This window comes from Sinocyclocheilus grahami, unplaced genomic scaffold (assembly GCF_001515645.1).
Source record: "Sinocyclocheilus grahami isolate Dianchi unplaced genomic scaffold, SAMN03320097.WGS_v1.1 scaffold117.1, whole genome shotgun sequence".
NCBI classification, from domain to species: domain Eukaryota; kingdom Metazoa; phylum Chordata; class Actinopteri; order Cypriniformes; family Cyprinidae; genus Sinocyclocheilus; species Sinocyclocheilus grahami.
Genome location: NW_015505296.1, coordinates 1,566,713 through 1,588,834, shown reverse-complemented (window position 1 = coordinate 1,588,834; position 22,122 = coordinate 1,566,713). Strand labels below are relative to the sequence as shown.

The 22,122-nt window shown below is 37.7% G+C and overlaps 4 protein-coding genes across 9 annotated transcripts in view; 3 read left to right on the top strand and 1 right to left on the bottom strand.

Annotated features, from left to right (window-relative positions):
• The first annotated feature begins 237 nt into the window (after window positions 1-237).
• LOC107589591 (tumor necrosis factor alpha-induced protein 2-like) lies at window positions 238-661 on the top strand. Its single transcript, XM_016278072.1, has 2 exons — window positions 238-351; window positions 429-661. The coding sequence occupies exons 1-2, from the start codon at window positions 239-241 to the stop codon at window positions 589-591; spliced, it is 276 nt and encodes a 91-aa protein (XP_016133558.1). The 5' UTR covers window position 238; the 3' UTR covers window positions 592-661.
• Window positions 662-2,134: 1,473 nt separating this feature from the next.
• On the bottom strand, window positions 2,135-5,771 carry LOC107589571 (uncharacterized). Its single transcript, XM_016278061.1, has 11 exons — window positions 5,374-5,771; window positions 5,181-5,274; window positions 4,945-5,058; window positions 4,729-4,829; window positions 4,522-4,620; window positions 4,197-4,329; window positions 3,320-3,436; window positions 3,065-3,217; window positions 2,685-2,687; window positions 2,404-2,525; window positions 2,135-2,288 (listed from the first exon to the last, which is right to left on the bottom strand). Exons 1-11 carry the CDS (start codon window positions 5,769-5,771, stop codon window positions 2,135-2,137), a joined length of 1,488 nt encoding a protein of 495 aa, XP_016133547.1.
• A 1,924-nt stretch (window positions 5,772-7,695) lies between these two features.
• LOC107589547 (eukaryotic translation initiation factor 5-like) lies at window positions 7,696-16,975 on the top strand. 2 transcript variants are annotated; one of them, XM_016278029.1, is made up of 12 exons: window positions 7,696-7,794; window positions 8,000-8,199; window positions 12,178-12,457; window positions 12,614-12,695; window positions 12,799-12,971; window positions 13,857-13,968; window positions 14,093-14,220; window positions 14,302-14,463; window positions 15,083-15,244; window positions 15,635-15,799; window positions 15,895-16,041; window positions 16,482-16,975. In XM_016278029.1, exons 3-12 carry the CDS (start codon window positions 12,386-12,388, stop codon window positions 16,575-16,577), a joined length of 1,299 nt encoding a protein of 432 aa, XP_016133515.1. In that variant the 5' UTR covers window positions 7,696-7,794; window positions 8,000-8,199; window positions 12,178-12,385; the 3' UTR covers window positions 16,578-16,975. The 2 variants fall into 2 exon arrangements, with proteins under 2 accessions (XP_016133515.1, XP_016133516.1); XM_016278030.1 differs by lacking the exons at window positions 7,696-7,794; window positions 8,000-8,199 and adding an exon at window positions 8,225-8,423.
• Window positions 16,976-18,723: 1,748 nt separating this feature from the next.
• Window positions 18,724-22,122, top strand: part of LOC107589543 (MAP/microtubule affinity-regulating kinase 3-like) — a 28,539-nt gene continuing 25,140 nt past the window's right edge. For all 5 annotated transcript variants that reach the window (XM_016278022.1, XM_016278020.1, XM_016278021.1 and 2 more), the window contains exons 1-2: window positions 18,724-19,266; window positions 21,188-21,373. In XM_016278022.1, coding sequence (XP_016133508.1) covers window positions 19,213-19,266; window positions 21,188-21,373 — 240 coding nt within the window. In that variant the 5' untranslated portion in view covers window positions 18,724-19,212. The remainder of the gene's footprint in view (window positions 19,267-21,187; window positions 21,374-22,122) is intronic.

Below are 22,122 nucleotides of genomic sequence, written 5' to 3'. Positions count from 1 at the left end.
TATGGTAACTGTGTTATTAGCATCAAAGAATTCCAGTACACACATCTTAATAGTTTCTTTGACTAAATGTACTTTTCCACGACATTCTAATTTATTGAGATGCACCTGTACTGTCTTTTATCCCAGTTTAATATGCAAAAATGCACAAATAATTTCTTAGGAAACCAATTTAATGATTACTTTAAAGGCATTGTCTAATTTTTAAATCCTCATTAATTCATTATCACAGGGATCAAATATGGATTGGTTGAAAGACATTCTTCCCAATTTAGCGGGTCTGCTAAAGCTACAAGATTCAAACACTATAAAGTTAGAGCTGGCAAGTCTGATGAAGCTTTACCCTGATCTCAGGTATGGTGGTTTCTGCTGTGCAATTATTCATGCAAAACGACCATTGCACTTTTCTCATGTCTGTGTTCTTGTTACAGTGAGCGTCATATTTCTGCTTGGCTGAGACTCAAGGGAAATCTTTCTCCATCAGACCTCAAGAAGATCCTGGAGAGCATCACTTGCAGCCAGGATCAGCTCAGGGACACACAGGACTCACTCCAGTTTGGCAAAAGCTTCTTTTCTATAGTGAGGGTCAAATGAATTTTGCTTCATAATATTGCTTGTGTATATTTGCTTGCTTTTGTAGAACTGCTTTGTGTGGTGATTACTGGAGGGAAGGGAATACCTGTAACAGACGTCTGCAAACAGGATATGGTGTGATAGGTTCAAGTAGTGTGGAAGTAACAGTTCGGAAACACACCCGCTGTCACAATACATGTGTAGTTCCTGAAAGAGTTTGTTAATAAAGATTTCCCAACAAGTTGTATCCTCTACAGGAACACAGGATGTAGTGGTAGTGTACATTTTTACACCTACTTCCTATCCTTGAAAAATAGCTCAATCTGCCATACAGACACACAATGCAAATGCATTTCACATGCAATGCATTCCAGCAGATCGAGACAACCAAGCATCAATACTGTAAAAAAAGAGGTAATTTATGTCTTTATTGAGGTACCAAAGGCACTTGTTATACACTTAAAGTTACTTGTTATATAGTACCACTGACTCATGTATGATAAAATAATCTTGCATAAAAGAAACACTGTGTCCTATTTTCAAATAGGAATAAAAAAAGAATACAACCAATATAAATATTAAATAATATAACAATAATTTAAGAAATAGCTGGACATGTTAAATAATATAACAATAATTTAAGAAATAGCTGGACATGTTTTTACAATCCTCACTGATAAAAATGATTTTATGGTGAAGTAAATACTGTGGAAAAACACATTTTAATTTAGTTCAGGCAAGAATTTTTAATATATATACAGTAAATTCTATATTAGTATTCAATTGAAGCTTGTAGAAATTAAAATTTGAACATAAGTATATTTTACTTGGAATTGTTTGTTATGTTTACAAAGTAAATATCAAAGTTATGATCCCATTGTTCCCATCATGCACTAGGGCATGGGTAATAAATGTTAAATTTTTCACTGTTTTCGAGTTCTATTTACACTGTTTTCTAGTTGCTTTTGTTGTTAGGTTTAGTAACAGTAAGGACAACAAGCTGTTTACTTGCTTGCTTACATGTTTGTAAGTGAACCACATGCTTTAATAGCATAGTTTTGTTCAGTGCTACATTGTTCGAGTAAACTTTTCAAACCATGATTGAGTGGAATACTTGAGTATTGCAGTATTGCAATAATTAAGTACAAATAACTCAAACTCTTAACTGGCCACGTTAAATGTACTTATTTCCTTTGCGAATTTTACATAACTTAGTTAAGTAGATTCCATACTTTAAAATATGTGTGCAAAATTTGTAAAAGAAAAATTAAGTACATTTTACTTATTGTTTTTAATATAAATATAGCAGTCAAAATGAATTATACTATCATAGAAAATACATACCAAAAATGGTAATTAATTTTTCTCCAGCGGTCCGATAGACACATTATTTCCTATATTCAAGTAAAATCAAAAGGTACAAAAAAATATTGTATCTGATGAAAATATGAATGTACCTGTATAAACAACTAATGTTTATGACCGAATGTCACAAAACAGTCATGTCATCAATTTAAACTTGTAAACAAAGGTTATACAATTCTAGCTGATGGTGTTATTTATATCAAAGACAACAGCAAAGTCCCTTTAGAGGATGACAGGTGACACGTCTAGGCTTTAGATCCAGGCCGAAGTCCCGGCTCACATCCAGCACTTCCCTCACCTGTCGCTTTGATAACACCCTCTTCCAGCACAGCAGACCAGGTACATACTGCTCACTGCAAAACAATCAGAGGACGACTTCACTGCCTGATGAAAACAAAATAATAAAACCAGACTTGTAATCATGTGTACAAAGTGCATACTAAGTTAAATGTCATTGGCTAAGTTTACCTCTCCTGAGGGAAATCCCTGAACAAATCACAACAGGTAATCTTCAGTGCATCTACATCACTGCGAAGCAAAACTTCACTCATTCTCTGAAGGAGATGGTTCCTCTGGTCATCAATGCCATTCTGTAAAACAGATACATTGTCTATGAAAATACTGCATTGCATTGATGCTGTGGCTAATGTTAGACGAGTCATACTCTGGGGAATTCATTTTCACTGACACAGTTCTTTTTAATTAATTCTGAAAACATTGTATGGCCATTTTAGTTGGCATTGCATCACTTGCTTTAAAAAGCAATGGCAGAAATCAGTTCCTTCAACCTATGTTGTTTTCATTCATGTAACAGTTATAAATGGAAACCATTCTCTGACTTGAACAGGAGACCAACATGCAGTACAGTTTTAAAACATAAAGGTTCTTTATTGGCATCTATGGTTGCTATTGGAAGCTTTCAAGGTTCTTTATAGTGTAAAAAAGATTATTTAGATCATTAAGAATTTCTTCACACTTAGGAAAAAATGGTTCTTTTACAAACTGTTTATTGAAAGGTTCTTTGGGGAGCCAAAAATGTTTCTTCTATGGCATCAATTTGAAAATCCCCTTTTGTAACCTTTCTTTTTATGAGTGTAATTTAATTGAATGTTATAGAGTTATTTTTCACCAGTTCAGTAAATGTGTTGTGAAATCTGAGAGCGTCATCTCTCATCCTTTCTCCGACATTTCCCCATCTCCTCTCTAGCTGCCTGAACTTGCTCTTCATCAGGCAATCCAGATATACGCGTGAAATGCAGTCATAGGCCACATTCACAAAGATCTGTAGGGTAGAGGAGCAGAGAATAAGTGTAAAAAGTCATGTAAAGCTAAAATTCTGTTTTTGAATAATACATTTGACTGGATATTTGAGCACAGGACCAACCTCCTGAATCTCTTTTCCCACATCAGTCTGAGGCAGAGATGCACACCGCTTTTGAATTGCCTCTGTCAGCATTTGAATTTGCTCACCTTCTTTTTTGAAATACTTTCTTAAATAGTCCTAGAAATGAACATTTACAAAGAAACTATTTAATTTCAAGCTTTTCCTGAATTCGATCTATTGCAAAAATGAACATAACTACAAAATCCTGAGTGCGTAAAAACAATGTGTCTTTATTGTTTATGTGAGTGAAGTGACATGTGGCCAAGTATGGTGTCTCATACTTGGAATTAGTGCTCTGCATTTAACCCATCCAAAATGCACACACACAGCAGTGAACACACACACACAGTTAACACACTCCAGGAGCAGTGGGCAGCCATTTTTGCTGCGGCGCCCGGGGAGCAGTTGGGGGTCCGGTGCCTTGCTCAAGGGCACCTCAGTCGTGGTATTGAAGGTGGAAGAGAGCACTGTACATTCACTCCCCCCACCTACAATCCCTGCCGGTACGAGACTTAAACCCGCAAACTTTGGGTTACGAGTCCAACTCTCTAACCATTAGGCCACGACTTCCCATACTAACTAATATTTCATAGGGCTTTATTAGTTCATGCTTAGTTATCATGAACAATAAACAACAATTTTCCATAATTAACACTCTAGGTTTTAAAAGTATTGTTCATTGTTAGTTCATAATACCTAACTCATTAACTAAACAAACTGAACCTTATTATAAAGTGTTGCCACTTCATTGTTGAAAAACCTGACAGACAGGTATGCAAACTGTATGCAAATGTCTGGGACATTCCCTTTTTAGGAATTTGGGAAATCCCTCAACTTTCCTTCTGTACATAAACTGTTGATGATGAAATGATGTTACCTGTGCTAAGTGTTTCATCCTCTTCTGTACAATTGAGAGAACGTGATCCTCCAGCTCCTCTAACATACCGATGATGTTCGAGAGGTCGTTACTGTTGTTTATATCCAGATTGTTGAGTTGATCAGCAAAAGATCTACAGCAAAATAAATACATGCATAAGACTGTTTTTATGGCAGAACTACAGCATTGTGGTTGCCCGTATATGAACCTAATGCAGGATGAATCAGAACATTATGCATAAGGAAATGCCAGTTAATTATACACTGGCAAGTTTTGAGTCATTTATACATGTATAAATATATTAATCATAAAAAATAGAAGTCACCTGAGTTGCCTACTGGTGCTGATGAGTCGAAACAGATGCACATATTTTGAGTTCAGAGGTTTCTGTTTTCCAAGACATTTATTCTCTGCATGCACATACCTAGAAAAACACATAGGAATTAAAGTAATTATTTTTATGAAGACAAAAATACACAAATATGTATTTCAACAAATAGTTTGATAATATGAAGACATTTTAGACACTTACTCCTGAACAAAATGATGAAGCTCTTTAAGGCAGAGCGTTTGTGCTGTACACATCAGGGTGTTACTAAATTCTTTAGAATTGTGAATAACAGCATTCAGACACTGTAAAGGAATAACAACATACAATAAGTGTGCAATACATCATATTTAAAAACCATTAAAAATCACCCCATATCTCACTGAGAAACAAATGAGCATTGCACACTGTTTTCTTTACCTGGGTGACATCTAAGTGAACTCTGATGAAAGTTTCTTCATCCATTGAGTCCTCATGATGTCCATGTTCCTCATCATAGTGCAGGATGTTCTGTAGAGTTGTGGAGATGTCATTCTGTGGCAGTTAAAGTGGGACAGAGACAAGTTTTATGTCCTTCCTTTTTTGATTTTGGGTGCTCCTTTTTAGCCTATACACTGATAATACTTTTAACAAATAAAGATGGAGCATATCAAGACCTGCAGTTTTGGCAGCAGCTTCCTTGTTGCTCTCTCAAACCAATCTGTCAACAGCAGAGGGTCGTACACTCTGAAGAAATGCTGTGAGTCTGGACTGAAACATAAATTAGTTCATATATTTGTCGACAGTTCTTGCTTTATTTGTTCATTACACATACATTTACAGAAAAGTACACAACGATCAACTTCATACCTGAAGAAAACATCTTTTCCCCACAGTAGAAGGCTGAAGATTTCATTCGCTGAAAGATCTTTTTTTAGGAGCAGGTCCAGGTTGGTAAAGAGGTGACGGCTGTAACTGTCCATCAGATGAACTAGCAGTCCAGCATCTTTCAGTAAAGGTGTTAGTCGACACACCTCATCGTATAGCATGCTCTGTGTGCTGTTTAGAAAGTCCTGCATCTGCTCTTGAGATCCTTGTGGTCCCTCTGCTGGCAGTGCGGGAAAGTGGTTCTCCACAAACTGATCTATTTCCTGAAGGTACTCACAAAGCCAGTCTTGAGAGTAGCTGTTGTTCAGTTTGCTCCATGTTTTCAACACCTCAACTGCAGTGTCAAAGTCCTCAGGGGTTGATTGATCCCTCAGAATCATTCGGAGAATATTAAGCACTCTCTTGTTACTCACTTCAACATCTAGAGCAATGAGATCAGGAACTCTGGACTGCTGTGAACTGTATTCAGATGTCTGTTCCCCTGTTAAAAAGGAATAGAAAATGTAATGCCAAGTTCATTCAAATTTATTTTTTTTTGTAATGAAAATGTAAACATTTTCAAGTAAAATAGGCTTCTAAAAATAAATATAATCAAAACCTTGCTTAAAAACCTGTTGCACACAATCTACTACATGCCTTCTGATCTGATTGATACTTTACACTTTTTTTAGGAAGTAAAAGGCCTTTTAGTATAATCGTAAAAACGTCCACCTTCAGGTCATGGTGCATGTATATTTTGAAATCTTAGAAAGTAAACGTAAGAATGTTGTTAGTAATATTTAAGATGAACACTTACTGGACTGAAGCATCTTAGGTTTCATCGATTATCCTTTTTTTTTAAAATCATGTTTAAATGCATATCAAATATTACACATAAGGCTTTTGAGAAATATTTATTGGTTCATTTCTCAACAATCATTGTATTGCATTGCATTATGTTTTGCCCCCACAATAAAAACTACAGAGCTTTGATAATAAAACTAAGCATTTAAATATAATTTTATATTATTGGAAGATACAGAGTGACAACTGATATTTATATGCTTTTTATGTTAGTGGGCATATAAATTTTCAATAAACTGTTCCATTTTTTTTTATGTAATTGTTCTGACTATTATTTCAAATGTCAGTCTTTACAGGGGTAATTGTTTCCAATTCACTTGTATTTTCACTTTGATCGGATCACCAAAAATTTGTAGACAGGTGTGAAAAAGAGGATTTAGGACACAGTTAATAAATTAACATCAGATTTGAATGCTTGACATTCTCCATAGCTTACTTTTACTGCCCTCTGACCTCAAGCTATTTACAACAAAAAAGTCCCTTCAGAGGAAAACAGGTGACATGTGTAGGATCTGGATTTGGGCAGGGTTCCCGGATCTCATCCAGCACTTCCCTCACCTGTCGCTCTGAAAACACCCTCTTCCAGCGCAGCAGACCAGGTACATACTGCTCACTGCAAAACAATCAGAAGAAGACTTCACTGCACTGTCTGAAGAAAACAAAATCACTCATTCTCTGTTTGAATACTCTCACAATGAAAACAGCTGCATTTAATCACATGTAAATACATGTTTGCATTTGTAGTGAAGCGTTAATTGTTGATCTGGGTTTACCTCTCCTGAGGGAAGTCTTTGAACAAAGCATTGGTAACTTCCTTCCCCCATTCTGTACTGTATGTGGAACAATCATGCTGAATATTTCTAATGGTCAAGTGCATCAGGAAATCAGCCCTTAAAAACAAAAGTTATTTTATTAAAAATAAATATAATTTTTTTCACCAGTTCAGAGAATGTTTTCTGATTCGGAATACCAGTTTATGGACATTTTACACACATATTCCATAAAGTACAGTAGTATATCAAATCATTTGGTTATATCTTTCATAACATAGGCCTAGTTGAGAATCATCTTTGTACAAAGTTTGGTTAAAAATAGCCTGAAACCTAAAAACTGATTGGTGATCTTCTACAAAGTACATAGAATAAAATATATATATATTTTTAAAACTAATGACATGAAAAAAAAAAGCATAACACTTTTTTTCTGGTTCTCAGGAGTAATAAGCTGTACCTCTATTCAAAAGTCTCTTTTAGAGGACATTGCATTTTGTTTGATGCAAAAAGCCTAAACTAGGCTAACTTACATAACCTATAACTCTCCATTGCGCAGTATGAGTTGCATCAGACGAACGGAAACCGAAATAAATAGTGATTATGTGGTACAGTGATGATTGACGTTAAAAGGAGCCAATCAACGTTATGAAATTGAAAACCGGAAGTAGTTATAGCCAATGAATAGCCGCGGTGGGCGGGGCGGTGTGGCTTCCAGCGAGGTGCACGCCCATCATCAGCGCCGACTGCTCATTCTGCCATTGCGAGGAGCAAAGAAGGTTCTGGGAAGGTAAGACGTGACCTGAACCAATATTAAAACACTACCTGCTGATTAATTAACACGTCTCAGACATATCTGTAGTGTTTGAGTCTACCAAATGCCAAAGCAGTCGTTTAAAAAGCAGTTTTGTTTTCTTATCATAGCTTAACAAGCATCACAGCAAGGGTGTTGCCAGGTTACAGTTGACACATATAACCCTCTTCTTCTAATCCAGCTTCTCCCCGGAGATCTGACGTCCCTCGCCTGCTCGATCGGCTGCATCGCTCAGCACTCCCAGGTCTAATCTGTCTTTACCGTTGTGTCGTGTTACATTCTTTGGATCACGACCCAACATCTCCAGGCTCTCCGCTGTCAACCCTTCACTGCGTCGGTGGACGACTAGCGTTGTGTTTATGTCTTTATTTTACGAAAACGGTGAGTATCCGACCGGTCATGTGCATAAACCGATTTGTCCACATCTATTACACATCTGTGAATGCGTTTTGGATAGCCGAGTGTGGGAAACGAGTGTTCTGGAGGCTTTTATAACTAGCTAATGGGTGTGAACTAGCTTGACGGAGGGGAACAAAATGGCGCCGCGCGCTGACCGTGACGCACTCTGCACCAGCGCGACCGCCGCACAACATTACGAGCCTGAGGTTTGCTGAAACAAATATACGTCTACTCGGGCTGTGCTTTTATCGCTTACGGTAGTAAGGGCTGTCCGACGTGTTTATTTCGATGTAAAAATAGCGGAGTGGGATGAGCTCGAGCGGGTAATTATCCGTGTGTAAGTTATATCGACTTTGGGTGCAATACGGGTGACTCGACATTACACTGTACTAGCTGCGTCGATATCATTTCTAAACCAATCATAAAACGCCTTTAAAATACGCCGACGTGGTTTCTGGACGTTTCAAGTTCCCTTAACGGTTTCTGTAAACAACTCGACCAACCGATGGACACGCGCTTGATACTACATGATCGTAATCTTACATTAGTTTGATTTTGGAGAGCTTGTTCCGTCAAGTCACTCCTAGCTTTAATGAGTCCTCAGCGCGTGCTCATTTGGCTCGAGTCGCGCTTGAAGCTGCTGAACGATTGTATTTATTATTATTTTTTAATTCACGACCAGAGGTTTGTATGCCTTTAAAAACGGATGGCAGAGAGAATGTTAGAAATAATTTGTGGATTTAAAAAAAAAATCTTAGTTCACACTTGTAGTTCGGTTCGTTTGGTCCGGACCAAAAAAGAAAACGATACATGTGGTCCTGGTCCGCTTAGCGTTCACACTGGTATTTTTGACCTAACTTAAAGAAACCGAACCTAAAGGCGTAGTGATACGTTCGTATATTTCGCAACGGAACTCCCCGAACACCTCAAACAGAAGCTGTGTTAGACTTAAAGCGGCGCTGCGCAGACCAATCGGTGTATGACCGAATGGTCTGCGCAGCGCCCACAGAGGTGTCCAATCCGGCGCGCAGGATGATTTAAACAATATTATAAAATAATAAAACATAATTTTGAAAATTAAATAAAGTGTATTCGTTACAATATTTTACTTTGAATTTAAAGCGGAACAAGTGGCTCATTTATTTACGTTGATATTACGATTCGGGACACCTAACATGCGCGTTTTAAAGCGGCGCCAGAATCTCGAGCAGCACGAGGATAATGTGATGATAGCTGCGTTGTAACTGATGCTTGTGGGGAAATTTTCTGGTGATTTTAAACATGTCCAAAAGAAGAAATTTGACCTGGAAGGGCGGACAGGCTATTTAAGGAGAAATTGTAAATGAGACCGTAAATTTTTTGTGTACTAATATCCTAACTGTTGTTTTAATGATGTGCGAGCTGACATTTTGTAACTTTACAAAAAAACAAACAAACACATCGTGAGAGTTTTTCAGTGCCGGATGAAGGCTATCAGTTTACAATATAATTCAATATATGGAAGCAAAAATAAAATGCCCTGTAAGAAATGTAGTTTTTAATATTTATGTCGTGATAGTTAAGTAATGTCTAACTATATCAAGAGTGTTGCTTTCCCGAATGTCAGCGCGATCGCAAATTAATTGATTTTATATAACAGCTCAACAAACAAGATGCTAGTATTAAGTGTGTTATTAGTCACAATGCTGTCTGTTTATCTCTGTTTTGGCAAGAAAAAGTTTTTAACAAAGCCTAAGTAAGACCAATTGTGTGTCTCCAAGGCAGCACTGTGTATTTTGTTACTGAATTAATCTGTTTTTGAACAAATTATTTGAGTCAATGATGCAGTGGCCCATTCATAAAGACAATCACTAACTTAGTTTCTAAATGAATCAGCCGTTTTGAATGAATGAGTCAATGGATCACTCATTAAGACGGAGACTTGCTGCCACCTACTGGCGGCTTTAGTGTCATTTATTTATCCATTACAGGCTTAAACCAACCAAGGTGCTATCTCAAAAACACACTCTGCAAAATATGGTAATTATCACTATCAAAAAAAAAAAAGACATTGTGTCAATATTGCACACCCCTAAAATAACCAAGCATAATCTTTAAAAAAAAAAAAAGTTGTCCTAGATTTTTTTTATTTTATTATATTGTAGTTTGTATGGTTAATATTAATGTAATTGTGAGCAAACTAGGGTTTAACAAAAGGTAATTCATTTTCTCCGATCCGGCCCTCAACCTTAAATGAGTTTGACACCCCTGGTGTATGACATCAAAGCACTCATTTACCGATCGGTCTGCGCTCGGCGCCGCTTTAAGTCGAACACGCCTAATGCCGTCTGCTCATTGCTGCGTGTTCTTATGATTTTATTTTCACCATCTGCAAACCCAGGAAGAGCTCATAAAAGGCACTTCATCTCCTCATTGCTCCACGTTTGCCCTCTGCTCATTTTATTTTGGTTACACCGCTCATTCCACGTCGTCAAATCATGTCGCATCTTGCCATTACTTCCTGTTTTTGGTTCGTTTATAAGTATTTGGTCCGTGTTGTGTTACTGTTACCATATTGTGAACTATCCCTTTAAGTATATTGTGGCTCATATGAGCTAGTTCCCTAACCGTCATAAGGGCCTTTCACACCGCAGGAACCTTTTCATATTACCAGAACTAATTGTGGAACTACCCACTTTTCGGCGTGTTCGCACTGCCGGAACTGGGTGCGATTTTAGTACCGGACTGCCTTTTTCGAGAACCAAATTAGCTCCTACTCCGGAGCAGGGTCTAACCAGCACAACTGGTACTAATCGTGACGTAAGTAGACATTGATTGGCCAAACGCTTACGGAAACGCCCTCACCCTCAATTATTTAAAACGCTGTGTAAACGTACTGTAAACATTGTGTCAACTTATTTCTCAAGTATGGAGAACAGCGATAGATGGACGGACGCTGAAGTGCAGGCACTTGTAGCAAATGTAGCACTGCCAGTTGTCGTTGGAGATTCTTAGTCCTCCTTTTCGTTCTTTCTATCGCTTTACGTACACGTCGACATTCCATGTCCATTATTGTGAAACCCGCGAGACACAACAAAAACACAGCTCCGATCACAGCGTCCTCCATCCTCCTGTTGTCAATGTTGTTCTTCTTTGTTTCTGTTGTTGAACGCCGCGCACAAATGACGTCGCTGTCGACCGGCATACGTCACGTCTTAGTACACACTCTCGGTGCAAATGCAACCCTTTAAATGGTACTGGGAAATAGTTGGCGCAAAATCGTCCCAGTACTTTAGTACTGTACATTTAGTTCTGGAACTAAAGTGGTGCGAAAGGCCCTATAGACATTGAGAGGAACTAGTCCCCAGCAATCAGATATGGCTAAATTGGCCCCAAAATCTAATATTCTTGATGCTGTACTCCATTATGCACTGCCTTGTTTGTTGATTAGATGACAGAGTTAAACTTTTAGGCTGGTCTGGCCTGCCTCAGTGGCGTAACGGTTTTTGTCAATGTCAAAATTATTGAGGTGGCCCATCAAACCAAAGACGTAATTAGCCAAATATTTATTATTTGACAACTCTTATGACTGTTTTATCTCTTACCTTTTTTTCATCAAATTTCGCTTTTTTAAATCAATAATATAGGCTATCATTTGTGTGTTTCATTTAATTAATTATTCAATGTGATGAGACAAAAACACATTAATGGAGCCATTTTTTTTCTTGGTCCTCCATGTTGCATAGTTACAGCCTTGATACAAGCCCCGAATGGCCTGCATTATTATTAAATATCAGTAAAGCTGCAATTTGGCCATAGATATAAATTGGCCAGTTAGTTGTAATATTCGTTTTCTGCTAACAAAAATAGTTCACAAAGAATCCAATGCATGTCACCCAGTGTAAAACCAAGAAAAGTATCAAATTAAAAGGACTGGAAGGAACTGTTGTATAATACACTGTATGTCATTTTGCTTTTTAGAGCTGTTGCGCAGCTGTTGGAACGCGAGCGGGGGAAACCTAGTCCACGAGCGAGGAGTTTGCAGCCACTTTGGCACGATCTTTTTCATGTCAGAGACCGAGCACACTTGCAGTTGTTTATGTCATCCCCTCTTCTCCAGACAGAAGATACCCAAAAAATCCCTTTCAGGATCTTTTTATCTTGCTGATAGTGCCTCAGATCACTCAAAATGTCTGTCAACGTCAACCGCAATGTGTCGGACCAGTTCTACCGCTACAAGATGCCCCGTTTGATTGCCAAGGTACCCAAGAGTTTTTCGTTTTTTGTCTAAATGTTTTTTTTTAATATATATATAAATATTTAGTATTTAGTTCTGTATACAGTAATATTCTCATTGTTGTGTGCAGTAACAATCTGATACTAGAGAAGATTTAAAAAATTGCACTGTCAATTACAGGTGGAAGGCAAAGGTAATGGAATCAAGACGGTCATTGTCAACATGGTTGATGTTGCAAAGGCACTGAATAGGCCTCCAACCTGTAAGTTTATTTTTAAAATAGGTTATATCCTAGCCGTTATTATTTCAGTAGTGTTTATTATGGGACAATAATGTATATATTCTTCTCTTTTCTATTTCCTTAGATCCAACTAAGTATTTTGGCTGTGAGTTGGGGGCTCAGACTCAGTTTGATGCCAAGAATGACCGCTACATTGTAAACGGATCCCATGAAGCCAACAAACTGCAGGACATGCTGGATGGATTCATCCACAAGTTTGTGCTGTGCTCTGAGTGTGACAATCCTGAAACTGACCTGGTAAGTTGACAGTCAGGGTTGCTTGCTGAATAAACTTGTGGTTAAAAATTAACGTTTCTATTTACTCTGTGTTTTGCCGTCGGTCAGATAATGTTTAGAGAACATTCTGAGGGGTATTTAAACTTGTATTTGTTTTTTTGGTGCAAGTACAAGGCCAGTAGACATGTGATGTTTAGTACGCTTGATTTTGTTGTTTGCCTTCCATAACGCCTACAAAAGTGGTGACAAAATATCCTTGTTGTGAAAGCATTGGCCTTTTTATTATTATTTATATACTATTATTGTATTTTTTTTTAGCTTTTTTATATATATATATTCAGTTTTCATGTTAATTGATCATCTCAGTTTTAGTAATTTTAGTACGTAAACATATTTTGTCATTTAGTGCCAAAAGCACTAAAACCATCTAGTATTTGTTTGTTTTCAATACACAAAGATGATTGTTTAATCATTTTATTTTAACAATACTAATACTGGTTCTAGTGCTCAAAATTCAGAGTCTGTTAATGTCTGCTATACATTGGAGTGGTAAAAAAATTATTATATTGATCGAGGTGCATATTTAGCTTAGTTAGCACTAATTATAGTTTCATTTACATTTATGGGCGTTAAAGCTATGTTTATGTATTTTTGTCAAGATACTTTGAAGAAAAAATACTTCTGATTTATCTAATAATACAAGTGAACACTGCCATTTTGAATAAACCATTGCAATTCCTTGTAATAGCAAGTTTGTCATAGTTCATTTAAAATGCTAATTAATCCTCAATGGTTTTTTAAAAGTGAAAGTCAAAACCTTTGTTGACGCAACAATTCAGAAGCTGTTTCATTTTCAGAAATCTGCCTCATAGTATCTGTTGTTCAGTTATTTTCTTTGTCTCTCAGCATGTTAACCCAAAGAAGCAGACCATCGGAAGCGCTTGCAAGGCTTGTGGTAATCGAGGAATGCTGGACACTCGGCACAAACTGTGCACATTCATCCTCAAAAACCCACCTGGTGAGTTGTATGTTGCGGGCTGTTCAAATGCATGATGAAAATGCTTGCTTTTTTACATTTCTGATGGTAGTATTGCATAAAAGCTTTATAAACCCCATTAATTGTAAACCGATTTGAAATGCAGAGAGTGATAGCAGTTGTGTGAAAGAGAAAAAGGAGAAAGAGAAGAAAAACAGAAAGAAGGATAAGGAGAATGGCTCTGGAAGTGGTGAAGCTGGGAACCATAACGACATCGATGCACCAGATGCTGTTGTAAGAGATACCCGTGAATAGCTATACATATATTTTTAATGTCGTTTGTAACGGTACATTAAAGTGTAAGTTGATGTGTAGGATGGTGAGGAAGATGATGATGACTGGGCAGAGGAAACCACCGAGGAGGCCCAGCGTCGGCGTATGGAGGAGATCAGTGACCATGCTAAGAACCTGACCCTCAGCGAGGACCTGGAGAAAACCCTGGAGGAGAGGGTCAACATCTTCTACAACTTCGTCAAAGTAAATAGTCACTGTCTGTTTCCTGTTAAAACATTTTCTAATGACATCCTTGTGTCTGGTGAAGTTACACTACCATTCGAAAGTTTGGGGTTGGTCAAAGAAGTTTCTATACTTACCCAGGCTGCATTTATTTGATCAAAAATACAGTGAAAACAGTAACAATGTGAAATATTATTCATTTAAAATCACTCTTAAAATGTAATTAATAAAATTTTCAGCACTCATTAACCCAGTCTTCAGTGTCGCATGATCATTCAGGAATCATTCTGTTATGATGATTGGCTGCTTAAGAAATATTTATCAATGTTGAAAACAGCTGAAACTGGTACTTTTTATCCTATATTTTGATCAATAGAACGGACAGCATTTATTTGACTTTTTTTTTTTTTTTGTAAAATTGTCTTTACTGTCACCTTTGATCAGTCTAAATCTAAAAAGAGCTGCTTTCTTAAAATATATATATATATGTATATAAATGACTGACCCCCAAATTTTGAATGCTAGTTTACCTTTGCACATGTTTATTAGATATAAATTAACATAGTTTTAAATAACCAAGGATCTATCAATGCTACCAGAATTCAAACAACTGAAGATCATCTCTCTCTTTTCTGATCAGCAAAAGAAAGAGAGTGGAGCAATAGACTCTGCTGATAAGGAGATTCTGGCTGAAGCAGAAAGGCTGGATGTGAGAGCCATGGGGCCACTTATCTTGAGTGAACTGCTTTTTGACGAGAACATCAGAGACCAGATCAAGAAATACAAACGTCACTTCCTGCGGGTATGGTTTTTTTTTTTAAATCACCCGTTTTAATTTTAAATGTAATAGACTGGGCCACACAGGATCTACATGTACAGATCTCGAGTATTGAGAATACAAATAAAAGTTTCCATCTGGGCCTAGTGATAGATGAGTATTTATAGCAGGACGCCGAGACCTGCTGACAAGCTATGATCCTAGTGTTAAGCCATACTAAATATAGTCTTGACTATAAATGAGCAGCTTTGATATCTACCACTTTTCACTCACTGCTTAGATAAATGATGTAGAAGCCATTTAAATGATCTACTGGTTCTGCAAAAGATAACACAAAGTGCTTTTGATTCATAAATGTACATATTTTTACCATATGATCACTACTGAAAGTGCAAAATCCTCCTTTTCCTGTAGTTCTGCCACAATGATAAGAAAGCTCAGAAGTATCTTCTGGGAGGCTTTGAGTGTCTTGTGAAGCTTCATCAAAGTCAACTGCTGCCACGAGTGCCCATCATTCTCAAAGACTTCTATGATGCAGACCTGCTGGAGGAGGATGTCATCCTCACATGGGCAGAGAAGGTACAACCTACTCATCATTTGGATTAAGAGCATTTTATAACATCAGGGACATGAACTATTTATCTTGAACAATATACGATGTGTTTTGTTCTAAGGTTTCCAAGAAGTATGTTTCCAAGGAGCTGGCCAAGGAGATCCATGCCAAGGCAGCTCCCTTTGTCAAATGGCTGAAGGAGGCAGAGGAGGAGAGTGAGGGGAGTGAGGCAGAGGAGGAGGAGGAGGAAGATGATGAAAATGTTGAGGTAATTTTAGTTTTTTCTTCTTCAGTTGGAAACTATTGGATTGGCTCAATTTATTCATGAGCAGATTGGACAAAAGTTCCTTTATCCAGCTATAGCTGCATGATTTATCTCGGGAAGGATTAGCAGTTTCTCAGACCTCAGCCTTTTCTCAACAATGTAGTGTAGCTGTTGTATCAACAATTAAACCAGGGGAGAAAATATAATTGCCCCTTTTTTTAAAACTGACAAACTATAGACCTTACACACGCCACACACAGGGTTATGTAGTAGTTAATTAGCTTTATAATTTAACTGTCAGCAGGAGCCCTGGGACTGTAATTAGTGTAATTACATTAGTCTTCTCTGGGCAAGAATTAAAGCGTGTTTTAGAGACTGTTGTGCTGGCTTGTGTGATCTTCTGATTCTTCATCTTTCTCATTTGAACTGTTTTTGGCCTTTAGGTTGTGTACTCTTCCTCTGCACGAGAGCTGAAGGTGGAGACTGTTCAGCCTGAGAAAGCAGAAGAGGATGACGACCTTGATATAGATGCCATTTAAAGAAATGACAAGTGAAACAGCAGCTGCCATCTTGGAACCTTGCTACTTCCTGTTCCTCTTGATGAAATGGATCACAGTGGCCTCCTGTTTAGCCCCAGTCTTGTTTTGTCCCACTTTCTCCTTATATTTGATTTATGAGAATGGTTTTAATATAGCTCTTTCATTGACTTGCTGCTGACGTAATAAGAACTTTTGTGCTTTGTCTGTATTGAGCCATTGATTCATGGGGTTGCTTATGCTGCACATCTGATTCTTTTTTTCTTTCTTTCTTGAAATCATAAAATAAAGGGGTTTGCTGTACATTATATGGATGATTTTGTTTTCTTAACTTAAGGTTGTAACTTGAGTCTGTGTAACGGAATACATGAAATAAACCGGAATAACTGAACTGCAATATAGATCTGTCTATTTTGGCATTGCTTGATTTCACCACTCCCTTTACTTCAGGGGTGGCAGCTAATATAGAAGACCCCTGTTGCTTCAACCACATGCCTTCTCGCCAAATCCCTGCCTTCAAAATAATGTGCATTCCCCAAATGTGCAAAGAGCATTTCTGATTGGCTTTAAAAAAAAAAAGCACAGGCAGCTCCACAGTCTAGAGCGGTCTAGGGATTTCGTAGGACATATTTTTCATTGATATATGTCATGTAGTAGTACAGTTAAAATGTGGAAAACACTTATGGTTGAACGTCAAGCCTAAAATTGCCACTAGATGGCACATATACACCAGTACAACTGATGATTCATCTGTAGACTGGCATATGGCTTTTTTGACTCTAAAGTACACCATTGTACGAGCCCCTCTATGTTGGATGATCATGACTTTTGGCATTTATATCAAATGCACCCAGAAATATGTTTTGAGGTTTAAACAGTGAAGCCTACAATTAGGATGACTAGACTTTTGGTATTACTTAGGAAAGGAATGGGGGAATAATTCAATGTGAGATTCCAATAATGGGACCTAAAATATGAAAGAACAGGCCAAGCATGTGTCATTCTACAAAGACTTGTGCTGCAGTGCATTTTATTTTATTTATTTATTTTTTTGTCAAGAGTGAGACAAGCAAGTGGACCATTACCCAGAATATAAGAAATATGATGGCAATTTAATTGTGCAGAACTTTTTTTTTTTTTTAACATTAAGTTTAATTAAGAATAGTTTAATATTATTTTACCAATAGGCATGATATCATGTGCAATAGTAGTACTACACTTCAATATTTCATGTGCAACCATTTTATTTTATTTATTTATTTTTTTGTCAAGAGTGAGACAAGCAAGTGGACCATTACCCAGAATATAAGAAATATGATGGCAATTTAATTGTGCAGAATTTTTTTTTTTTTTAACATTAAGTTTAATTAAGAATAGTTTAATATTATTTACCAATAGGCATGATATCATGTGCAATAGTAGTACTACACTTCAATATTTCATGTGCAATATGCAAATTCTATTATATTTATTAAACTGCAAGTACTGTGTTCACAATTTCTGAACACTGCATTCCACCTTGCACATATCTGTAGATAACATCTGTATATACATTTTTATCTGTGTTTTAGGCATTTATATATTCAATTTATTTACTTATATTATTATACATATTTTATTTTTTATTTGTGCACTTTTATTTGGAATTTTCTGGAACCAAGACAAATCTATCTTGTGTGAGAGCATACTTGACATTGAAAGCTAATTCTGATATTACCAGGAATCTATTCCTTGATATCAATATGGAAAAATATTGTTCGCTAGGTTTGCTTATTTTGTTCAGATGTACTTTTGTGTCCTGAGATCTCAACATGGTGACGCCCACATGGGGGCGACCCGCTCCACGTACAACAATATGGAAGCATGTTTTTGGAGGGCTGATATCTACAGTTTCCATCTCAGGTCAGTGTACAATATTTGTAATGATATTTCTCAAAGGTACACATTTAAAGGGGTCATATGATGCGATTTCAATGTTTCCTTTTTCTTTGGAGTGTTACAAGCTCTTGGTGCATAAAGAAGATCTGTAAAGTTGCAAAGAGTAAAATCTCAAATCAAAAGAGATATTCTTTATAAAAGTTAAGAGTCAGCCACGCCTACCTAAAACGGCTCGTTCTAACACGCCTCCACATACCTACCTCACATCCGTCGAGAAGCGCGTCCTCCCCGCGGCCCCGACGCCTGTGATCACCCGCTCTCTGCCGCTACCTCTGAATATACCGGACAGTCCGTTTGAAGGATCGCTCGATGAGCAGATTGTCTTTGGGGGAGATCGCTGCGGAGGCCCCGTGAAGTGCAATTTTCTCTATTCTTACTTGAACTGGACATCCGAAATGTGAAGCAGACAGCGACGCCAGGCCTGAAAGTATTATGTTTTTAACCGTGCACAAGTTAGCCGGTCTCATTCGCTATTTTGGGATCTATTAGATGGCTTGCAATCGGTAATTAAGCGCAGTAGCGTCAGCGAGCGTCCGGAATATTTCTCCCAAACTTTTAACAAGTTTGTTACCAGCTTTCGAAGCAAATCAATGCGATTGACCAAGCGTGCAATCTGTCATATATATATTCCCCCCTTCGTTGCACCGCAAATCCTGCGGCTCAGATCGTAACTCCGGGAAAGCAGCTTTCCATCAACACTATGTCAACAACAAGAGCCCCCCTGCCCACCGTCAGCGAGCGGAAGGCTGAAAATGTGAGTAGCCTATTAATATGCTCTAGTGTTTGGTTAGTGGTCAGTCGTAACCGCTGTAGACTGACTCAATCCTGTGGTGATTGATCACTTATGAGTGTGCTATCTGGATCGTGTCTCATCCTGGAGAGCTGCCTACCTAGACAGCGATTATAGTCGAAACGAAGCTGCCGCAGCCGTCTAAAACCATTCAGCTGATTTTCCTCCAGAATTAAGGGCAGTGTCGCATCCCACATCGCGTTTTATGTGCTTCGAGTGGATTAGCAGTATTGTGCCAGTCTTTGGGCAGATGGGGCACCAGGCTGAAGTGACGCATGGGGTCCAGGGCATCGGTAATTTGGCTGCTTTTCTGCTTATGAGTGCAACATATGCTTGATCAGTTAAAGTCCTGCACGCTGGTGAGTGACCGTGCGTGGGTTTGCATGTTTAATGCGCCGATAGGATGCAGATATTGCGCATTGGCGTCAGTCTGTCCTATAGGTTACTGCTCATATATGTCAGCAGTGAGGGAAGCTGACAAGAGCACGCGCGCTAATGCAGGTCCCCCTTAAAGGTGCCTGTGAGTAATGTGGCATTAGGTTATGGTCCTCTGCATATATGTTTATCTGTCTGCTGTCTGTCCATCGTTCTATCATTCTATCCAAATGTGTACGAATTGCTCATTTTTAATACTGATTTAAAAGAGAACACTGTGTGCTCACTTATTCTTTTTTTATGGATTATTTATTGACATTATTATTAGAATTTATAATGACTTACGAAAATCCACATACTTTAATGCACAGTTCGTGCTCACCTTTGAAAAAAGTCAAATGAGGTATCAATCACCCATCTACTCTGCCACACACCCCCCCACACACACACACACATACATACATATACACATACATATATACATACATGCATACATGCACTGGGTGTCAAAAAGACTCCAGCAGTGATGCAGCTCTTCAGTATCAGTGTTGGTGGAAGGGAGATTATTGATGAGTTGTTGTCACAGAAAAGACAGGGCTGTTTGATTCAATGCCATTCAGCTTGCCAACACAAAAATGAGAGGGTCGCAATCTAATATGAAACATCGTGCAACAATAAGCGTAAGTGACCTTTAATCAAGACTGTTGTTTGCGTTTTATAGCATTTTGTACATTTTGTATCAAGCCTGAGGCTGTTGGTGGATTTATAAATCTATTAGGCAGAGCTTTGTGGAAAACAGTCAAGTCGGGGCGTCAGGGACAATATGCAGGATTTAGTGGGAGCATTGTATAGTGCAGTGTCAGCATAGCCTTACATACAGAGGTGTTAGTACCCCATGAGACTCACCGACTTTCTAAACGTCGCCCTGTTGCACTCATGACCTCTGAATGGAACAACTCTGTTAGTCTCAGTGTTGGTTGCAGCCTGGTGTTGCACAAAGGTCCTCTCACAAGGTTACAAGAGACCTTGAGCAATGTTAGCATAAAGGAATGAACTTGTAGAATAAATATATGCGTGTATATAAAGTATTACGTTTGATTTCCGACTTGTTTTGCTTAACCTTTGGCAATTTTTTTCATTTTTGAAGAAATGGTGAATGTAAATGCATGACTCATGATGTAATATCATTTGTGACAATAGCACAAAAATAAAGATATGTTGTAGGGGTGCTGATGTATGTGACTGTGCTAATGGACCTCTCTGTTGCAGCATGGGTAGAGTCAATATTAGTGATTTCTAGTGGTCTGGTCTTTACATGACTGGGCAGAAATTGTGTAAATTCCTGGAGGGCCAAATCTGGGATACAGTAAGCAAGGCTGAAATTATCATTTGGAAAGTTTTGGGAGGAATTAAGTTTTCATGTGTAGATAATGACTGCTTTTTCTAATATGCAGTAGCATATACATTTTTGTTGTTACGGTTTGTAATTTGCATTTTTCCCCCCTAACAGCATACAACGAATGGCCGAGGGGAGGTCACCTCTCGATCTGTGAGGTCGAGTGGTCGAAACCGGAATTCTGGCTCGGGATTAGATGATGTGCACCCTCTTATCGGGAATTACCGGCTTCTAAAAACCATTGGAAAGGGCAACTTTGCCAAGGTCAAACTGGCTCGCCATATCCTCACAGGAAGCGAGGTGAGGAGTCAGGAGTCATGAGTGTTTCCTGACCCACAGTGGGCCATGGGGGTTTTCCCAGAGACAGACACGTTAGCTTTTCGGCTTTTATGTTTATTTTTGGAATTACAACACTTTGTAAAAATCAGGTTAGCAGTGTGATAAATTTAAAATGATACGTTTACGTAATTTGGAAAAATCTCATGATTATTTTTTTTTACACACACATATGCATGTTAGATTATTGTTGTTGTTTATTTAGACAATCATTCCAAAGTTTGGGGTCAGTAAGATAATTCAGTGCAAGGATGCATTAAAATGATTTAAAGTGACAGTAAAGACATTTATAATGTTACAACAGATTTCTGTTTTAAATAAATGATGTTCTTTTGATCTATTCATAAAAAAATTACAGTTCGATAAAAATATTAAGCAGCACAACTGTTTTCAGCATTTATAATAATAAGAACCATTATTATTAACTGAACACCGATAATATTTGATAATTGAGCAGCGAATCAGTATATTAAAATGATTTCTGAAGGATCATGTGACACTGAAGACTGGCGTAATGATGCTGAAAATTTAGCTTTGCATCACAGGAATAAATTACACTTTAAAATAAGTTAAATTAAGAAACAGATATTTTAAATTGTAATATTATTTTACAGTATTACTGTTTTTACTGTGTTTTTTTTAATCAAATAAATAATAAAATCTTACCAAGCCCAAACTTTAGAACGGTACTTTATATAATTTGAATCATATTT